General features: G+C 37.4%; 1 protein-coding gene across 2 annotated transcripts in view; it reads right to left on the reverse strand.

The window, feature by feature from the left end:
* The window catches only part of LOC106090113 (galactose-proton symporter-like), a 34,952-nt gene extending 27,694 nt beyond the window's left edge, over positions 1 to 7,258 (reverse strand). For both annotated transcript variants that reach the window (XM_059360615.1, XM_059360614.1), the window contains exon 1: positions 6,998 to 7,258. In XM_059360615.1, the coding sequence (XP_059216598.1) occupies positions 6,998 to 7,148 (151 nt within the window). In that variant the 5' untranslated portion in view covers positions 7,149 to 7,258. The remainder of the gene's footprint in view (positions 1 to 6,997) is intronic.
* Positions 7,259 to 9,122: the final 1,864 nt, after the last annotated feature.

Consider the following 9,122-nt stretch of genomic DNA (forward strand, 5'->3'; position numbering starts at 1 on the left):
TATATATAGGTAGATAAACACCCGATTATTCATCTCAAAAAACAAAATTTTTCTTTGAACACAAAAGTAACACCTCTTATTGGAAAGCCATTTGGCTGTCATATGAAACCCATCGCCCTATGGTACTTCTTGAGCCCCTAAAGTTCGTAATTCCCACCTGGTTTTGGAATTATATTATGTTCAATGACTTCTTCTATGACCTCCAATATCCGTGTCTAGCATGGTCTGTATCAGTTCATAACCTGATATAGCTCCCATATGAGCCAATCTCTTGATTTGATTTATGAAGCACCTCAGTAAGCAAATCTTATTCATTACTGAACTCCCATTATTATCTCTTTTAGTTTCTGCCTATTCAAAGAAAACGTGCAAAGAACTTGACAAATGCTACCAATTCAATGGTGGAGGTAGTTTCAAAGGTTACTGTATAATACTAAAAGTAAACAACATTTGATCGCAAATAAACAGATTTTATTTTCGCCAAGCATTATGAGCAGTAAATTTGAAACGAAAAAAAACTGATTCTAATTTTTAGGTAAACAGATTCATTAGTGACTCATTCGTGAGTCACAACTTATAGCTCATGTTTAATTTAGTACCCTCAATATTAAAATCCGTAATTGCCCACCAAAGCATTTTTATTGCGAATTGAAACACTCCAGGTCATACAAATAGTGACATATAAAATGAGATAAAAAGCGGCCTGATAAATATAAATTTCACTTAAATAGTGCATGTAGGGTGAAAATTGTGGCATATTGCACGAGTTACTCAAAAATACTTATCGAGAGATAAGTCTCAGCAGTTAAAACTCTATCTTTATTAAGATAGCTAACAAATTGATATACGACACATGCTGGTTCAATGCTATTTGTCATTTCATAAAAATGTATTGATAAATAAATCATTTAGGTTTTCCTTATCCCAATTTTCAAAAATGCCAGATCTTGGAGGTATTTAAACAACTTACTTGAACAAAGACTAATCAATAAAAAAAACTTTTTTTAACCAAAAATGCAAAAATACACTTTTTATACCCTCCACCATAGGATGGGGGTATACTAATTTCGTCATTCAGTTTGTAACACCTCGAAATATGCGCCTAAGACCACATAAAGTATATATATTCTTGATCGTCATGCACGTAGTGTTTTGGTATCATTTTCAACAACTGTGCTAAGTATGATTCAAATCGGTTCATAATCTCGTATAGCTGTCAAATAAACCGATCTTGGATCTTGACTTCTTGGGCCAATAGAGCGCCCAATTCTCATCCGATTTGGCATGAGGTGTTTTGTTATGACTTCCAATAACTGTGATAAGTATGGCGTAAATCGGTATAGAACCTGATATAGCTGCCATATAAACCGATCTGGGATTTTGACTTCTTGAGCCTCTAGAGGGCGGAATTCTCACCCGATTTGGCAGAAATTTTGTACAACGGCTTTTCTCATGACCTTCAACATACGTGTCTAATAAGTTCGGAATCGGTCAATAGCTTGATACAGCTCTCATATAAACTTATCTCTCGATTTTGCCTCTTGAGCCCCTACAAGACGCAGTTTTTGTCCGAATGAACTGAAATATTACACAATGACTTCTACAATGTTCGGCATTCATTTATGGTCCGAATCGGACTACAACTTGATATAGCTCCAATAGCATAACAGTTCTTATTCAATATTCTATGTTTGTCTAAAAAGAGATACCGCGCATAGAACTCGACATATGCGATCAATGGTGGAGGGTATATAAGATTCGACCCGCCCGAACTTAACACGCTCTTTCTTGTTCACATTTGTATAACTTCTATCATTTAAAAACTGTATAACTTCTAACTGAATCAGATATGGACACTTTGTTTATTTTGTCACAAATCAAAATCATGCATAACCAATGAGGAAAGGCAAAAGTCGAGCGGTGCCGACTGTAATATAATCTTTTATATAAAAATCAATTTGTGTTTGTTTGTAAGTTAGTTTGTTTGTTTGTAAGTTAGTTTGTTTGTTTGTATGTTTGTGTGTTTGTGTGTTCCTCATAGACTCAGAAACGGCTGAACCGATTTTCTTGAAATTTTTCACAGATGGTGCATAATGATCCCGTGGTAAAAATAGCGTACTACATATTTGGATATCTGAAGGGGGGGCGGACCCACCCCCTTACCCTAATTTTCAGAAACGCCAGATCTCGGAGATGGGTCGTGCGATTTAAGCGAAATTTTGTGTGATCTCATATAGTACCCTAAAAATAAAAATTTGGTATCCAAATTTCGGATGGGGTACCTTGGGGGGCAGCCCCACCCTGAACCTTCCAAACATATATTTAGACCAATCGCGACAATATGGGACTCAAATGAAGGGTATATAAGATAAGAAAACGTATCTGATATCCAATTGTCGAACCAAGTTCTAGGGGGACCACCCCAACCCCCAAAACACCCCTAAATCGGACATATTTACCGATCATGGCAATATGGGACTCAAATACAAGTTATTTGCGAGCAGAATACAAATCTGATATCCAAATGTGGGACCACGTTTCTGGGGGCCCACCCCTTCCCCAAAACACCCTCCAAACAGGACTTATTTACTGACCATGGGAATATGGGGCTTAAATAAAAGGTATTTGAATTAGAATCTGATATCCAAATATGGGACCAAGTGCTGGGGGGCCGCCTCTCACAAAAAACATCCCCCAAAGGGGACAATTTTACGATTATAGCAATATGAGGCTCAAATGAAAGGTCTTTGAGAGTAAAGCACGAATCTGATATCAATATTCCGGAAAAGTGCCTATGGGACCACGCCACCCCCACAGCAACACCCAAATAGTAAGTATTTTCTGACTATTGCAATATGAGGCTCAAATAAGAGGGTTTTTAGAGTGGAACGCGAATCCGATATATATTTTCAAGGCCAATTCACTGAGTCGCCGCCCATCCCCCAAAACAGCCCCCAAGCCGGTCATGTTTGCCGACTATGGAAATATGCGGCTCACATAAAAGGTATGTGGGAGTAGACCACGTATCTGATATAAACTTTAGGGGCCAAGTGTCTAGCGGACGTCCCACCACCATAACAACCCCCAAATAGGACGTATTTGCTCACCAAGACAATTTGGGTCTTAAAGAGAGTGGAACTGAATATTTATAGTTCTTAGGGCCAATACCCCAAACCGGACATATTTGCTGACTTTTGCAATAAGGAGTTTAAATGAGATTAGAAAACGAATTTGATATCCAATTTTGAAGCCAGTGGCAATATAGGGGTTCGAATAAATTATATATAGATATTTGAGAATAGAGCACGTTGCTGATATATTTTCCGGGCTTGGCATTTTCCAATCACCAAAACACCCCTAAATCGGGCATATTAACCGACCATGTCAATGTGGAGCTTCAACGAAAGGTATTGGGGGGTACAGCAAGAATTGATACTCACTTTCGGGACCAATTTTTTGGGGGTCTACCACTTTCCCAAAATACCCCACAAACAGCAATTCTTTACTGACCATCGCAATATGGGACTCAAATAAAAGTATATGGGAGTAGAATACGAATTTGATATCGAAATATAGGACCATATTTTTTCAGGGCCAAGTGTCTGGTGGACCACCTCACCACCGAAAACACCCCTAGATCAGATATCATGAGAATATCGGGCTGAAGTAAAGTATTTTAAGAATGGAGTACACCCTATATCCAAACTTAAATTCGTAGACCAATATATATCATATGGGATTCAGATAAAGGCACTTATATTGTTAAACTGTTAGTCAAGCGATATACTACTTTTGTAGCATGATATTTCACTAAAAGTTCTTTAATTGTCGGAAATAAATATTGCAAGGAAATTTTTGTTCCATATAAAGTAAAAGAAGTAGCAGCGGAGCGGGCCCGGGTCAGCTAGTACCCTATAAGTACAAGGTGGGTGCTATATCTAATTCTGATGGCTTATTAAACAGTCCGTATCAAATTTCGAGCAAATTTGCTCAAACTATAAAAACTACGGCTGACAAATGACAGTATTATTGCAAATTACCGAAAAACTGACGAACATATTAATGGGAGCTATATTTAAATCTGAACTGATTTCGACAAAACTTTTTAGATATTTTGGTAGTCGTCGAGGAAAGTGTTGTACAAAATTTTGGCAAGATTGGTCAATAAATGCGCTTGTAGTGGCTCTAGAAGTAAAAATCGGGCGATATACATATATGGCAGCTATATCTAAATCTGAACCGATTTCTTTGAAATTCACATGTAATATTAAGAGTCATAAGAAAATCCTTCCTGTCAAATTCCGACAGAATCTGAACCGATTGTTTCAACTTCAATAGGCTTCGCCTCTACGCCAAAAAAATGTATGTGCCAAATTTGAAGACGATTGTAGCCAATCGTGACCTGTAGTTTGTACACAAATTAACATGGACAGCCAGACAGACGGACTGACCAACAGACAAGCAAACAGACAGACAGACATAGCTAAATCGAATCAGAAAGTGATTTTGAGTCGATCGGTATACTCTTCCTTCTGGGTGTTACAAATAAATGCACTAAGTTATAATACCCCGTACCATAATGGTGGTGTAGTGTATAACAATTGATGCCTTTGCAAGCTCTCGGTCAAAATTGTAAAAAAAAATTAAAAGGCAAATATCCCAGAAACAAGTGCAGATAAAATCAATTTTGGAAATCGGAACACAAACGAAGATTTGGCAGCACCAACAAATTTTCGAAATGCTGAGGTGATCAAATTTAGGGCCCTGCCGAAAGGCGCCCGGACAACCTAGGCCCCTGCAAACGAACTCGCTAACATCTCAGCTCTAACCATTCCAAATTTCAAAGAGATATATTTAGCCCTTCTCACACGGCATATGTTTTACCAGTTTTTTTCGATTTTCTCCCACTGTGGATCAGTGCATATGGCAGCAATATGGTATCCAAATCTGAACCGATCCGGGTCATATTCAACAAGGTTGTTGAAAATCGGTATTTCTGATATTGTGGGATCATTATAAAGGTTACAAAATTCTACGAATCTCTAAAACAAAATTATGCAAAATGTCCATTCCTGCAAAAAGTTATTCGCTTCAGAGTCTAAAATTTCCAAAAAAATCACCACTTTACGTATTTTTTTGTAAAAAATATTAACTTAATATTGGGTTGCCCAAAAAGTAATTGAGGATTTTTCATATAGTCGACGTTGACAAATTTTTTCACAGCTTGTGACTCTGTAATTGCATTCTTTCTTCTGTCAGTTATCAGCTGTTACTTTTAGCTTGCTTTAGAAAAAAAATGTAAAAGAAGTATATTTGATTAAAGTTAATTTTAAGTTTTATTAAAAATGCATTTACTTTCTTTTAAAAAATCCGCAATTACTTTTTGGGCAACCCAATATTTCCTTTGTAACTTTTTTCTCTTAGAGTAGATGTTATTTTCTTTTTCATGTTTTACTGAGGACTAAATGTAGATGCGAATAATGTTGCATAAATCCCGATTTGTCCAACCAATGTATATATTAAGGCCAAAGATGACAATTTTTAGAAAATTTTGTTGTGAAAGAATTATGATGATATCCCATTCGTTCCGATTTTATTGTTCCTCAAAGTTACACATCATTAAAAAGCAAGTAAAAAGGCGTTAAATTCGGCCGGGCCGAGCTTTAAATTCCCACCATCTCGAGTATATATGTAAACGACCTTTCGTCATAATCTGGTCATAATCCGGTGAAACGCCCGCATATCGGAATATGGTCCGATTAGGACCAAATTCAACGCGGATATTGAAATTTTGCACAAATACTTCTTATTAATGTAGGCCGGTTGGTATTGTAAATGGGCCATATCGGTCCATGTTTTGATATAGCTGCCATATAAACCGATCTTGGGTCTTGACTTCTTGAGCCTCTAGAGTGCGCAATTCTTATCCGATTGGAATGAATTTTTGCACGAAGTATTTTGTTATGATATCCAACAACTGTGCCAAGTATGGTTCAAATCGGTCCATAACCTGATATAGCTGCCATATAAACCGATCTTGGGTCTTGACTTCTTGAGCCTCTAGAGTGCGCAATTCTTATCCGATTGGAATGAAAATTTGTACCATGGATCCTCTCTTGACCATCAACTTACGTGTTTATTATGGTCTGAATCGACCTATAGCCTGATACAGCTCCCATATAAATCGATCTCTCTATTTTACTTCTTAAGCCCCCAAAGGGCGCAATTCTTATTCGAATTGACTGACATTTTACACAGGTCTCCAACATATAGTTTAATTGTGGTCCAAACCGGACCATATCTTGATATCTTTCTAACACCAGAGCAAACCTTTTCTTATATCCTTTTTTGCCTAAGAAGAGATGCCGGGAAAAGAACTCGACAAATGCGATCCATGGTGGAGGGTATGTAAGATTCGGCCCGGCCGAACTTAGCACGCTTTTACTTGTTTCCTATAATTTTTATGAAATTTGGTATATTATGTTCTATTACCTCTTCCGACATCTGCGCCAAACAGCCGCAGTACAATATTATCAAGTACCTTACTTTCCATATTTTAATGTTCTTGAGTGTAGTTGTTCGTCTATATTTCTGCCAATAAAATTATTAAAAACATATATTCCCGACTACACAATAAAACTTTCAGAGCTACATCGATATGTCTATGTATGTACCACACTTTCCGCAGAGATTTGCCTGGTATGCAAAGCTGAAGCCATAATAGAACGAATACAAATTCCAATGAATTCGAACTACATGGAAATTAGACTTCTGTGGGTTACTGAAAGGCAATCTAAAGATCGATCTGTATAAGGGTTATATCAAAATAAAGTTTGATATCGTCCGCCTTCAAAGTTAACCAGCTTGGGAAAAAATAAATGTTTTCTCACAAGTTTATTTAAAAAAAAAAAACTTTTGGGTGTTTTGATGTCCAGGATTATGTGAAGCTAATGAACAGGCCTGTGCTTGCGTTTGATTTCAATTTTAACAATCATACCTGCTCCAGCTGAATTTGATTGGGGTTTATTTCGGTGGTTCCTCCTACACCATCCATCAGAGTTTTCTGCCCTTTCCAAAGCTGGATAAGTTGGAATCGACGATGGTGCCGGATATGTGGGAGTAGCGTTTTGTTTTGTATCGTTCCACATAGTTAAGGTATTTTTAGAATAATATCCACTTAACTGGCAATGCCTCGTTGAACGACTTACTTAATGTTTCGTTTATTGAGAACTCTCCCATACAACGTTTGATTAAGTACTGATTAAAGCGGGTATTGTTGTTGTTTAACAGAACGCATTTTCATAAACGTAATCAGCTAGTCAACATGAGCTCTTATCAATCAATAAATTTTTATACTGACTACCATAGATTGAGAGGTATATTCAATTCGCTATTTCGTTTGCTGCATTCTTAAATGTTGTTAAGTGCTAAATATGTAATGCTTCGATGATGCCATGTCAGCCCATTTGTCGTATATAATGTTTGATACCAAGTAACTACATACTGTAATTTCAACTTTTAGGGTACACCCAAAACAAAAATTTCTCAAAATAATGCATTTTTATACTCAACACCGAAGGATGGGGGTATATTAATTTTGTCAATTCATTTGCAACACATCGAAATATCCATTTCCGACCCTATAAAGTATATTTATTCTTGATCAGCGTCAAAATCTAAGACGATCTAGCCATGTCCGTCCGTCTGTCTGTTGAAATCACGCTACAGTCTTTAAAAATAAAGATATTGAGCTAAAACTTTGCGCAGGTTCTTTTTTTGCCCATAAGCAGGTTAAGTTTGAAGATGGGCTGTATCGGACTATATCTTGATATAGCCCCCATATAGACCGATCTGCCGATTTATGGTCTTAAGCCCATAAAAGCCACATTAATTATCCGATTTTGCTGAAATTTGGGACAGTGAGATGTGTTATGCCCTAGAACATTCTTCTTCAATTTGGCCCACAGTGGTCCAGATATGGATATAGATGTCATATAGACCGATCCGCCGATTTAGGGTCTTAGGCCCATAAAAGCCACCTTTATTATCCGATTTTGCTGAATTTTAAGACAGTGAGTTGTGTTAGGCCACTAGATATTTTTCTTCAATTTGGCCCAGATCGGTTCAGATTTGAATATAGCTGCCATATAGACAGATCTCTCGATTTAAGGTCTTGCCCCCATAAAAGGCGCATTTATTGTCCGATGTCGCCAAATTTTGGGACAGTGAGTAAAGTCAAGCTCTCGACATACTTCTGCAATATGGCACAGATCGGTCCAGATTTGCATAAAGCTGCCATTTGGACCGATCTCTCGATTTAAGGTTTTGAGCCCATAGAAAGACGCATTTATTGTCCGATGTCGCCGAAATTTGGGACAGTGAGTTGTGTTGGGCCCTTCGACATTTTTCTTCAATTTGGCTCAGATCGGTCCAGATTTGAATATAGCTGCCATATAGACCGATCTCTCGATTTAAGGTATTGGCCCCATAAAAGGCGCATTTATTGTCCGATGTCGCTGAAATTTGGGACAGTGAGTAAAGTAAAGCCCTTCGACATCCTTCTTCAATTTGGCCCAGATTTGGATATAGCTGCCATATAGACCGATATCTCGATTTAAAATCCTGGCCCCATAAAGGCGCGTTTATAATCCGATTTCACTGAAATTTGACACTGTGACTTATGCTAGGCTTTTCGACATCCGTGTCATATATGATTCAGATCGGTTTATTTTTAGATATGCTACTAAAAAGACCAATATTTTGTTATAGACAATTAAACAATGACTTGTATTTATTAGTATTTGGTCCAAATCGGAACATGTTTCGATATAGCTGCTATGCATTTTTCACCGGATTTTGGCGAAAACATAAGATAAACTTTTCAGTGGTGGTTATCCCCTCCCAATGCTAACGACATTTGTTGTGTACTTCGTAAAAACTTCTCCCCAAAGAGTTGTCGTACTGAGGCACGTCATTCCGACTCGGCTATGAAATGAGATCCTTTATCATTGAGTTTAAAACTTGAATCGGACAGCAAGAGTTTTTCCCTGTTCTTAAATGGAATTTTCATGGGCAAATTTGCATAGGTATTTGCTGTTTTGCCATATCCAATATAGAAAATC

The sequence above is a fragment of the Stomoxys calcitrans genome, chromosome 1 (genome assembly GCF_963082655.1).
Source record: "Stomoxys calcitrans chromosome 1, idStoCalc2.1, whole genome shotgun sequence".
Classification (NCBI taxonomy): domain Eukaryota; kingdom Metazoa; phylum Arthropoda; class Insecta; order Diptera; family Muscidae; genus Stomoxys; species Stomoxys calcitrans.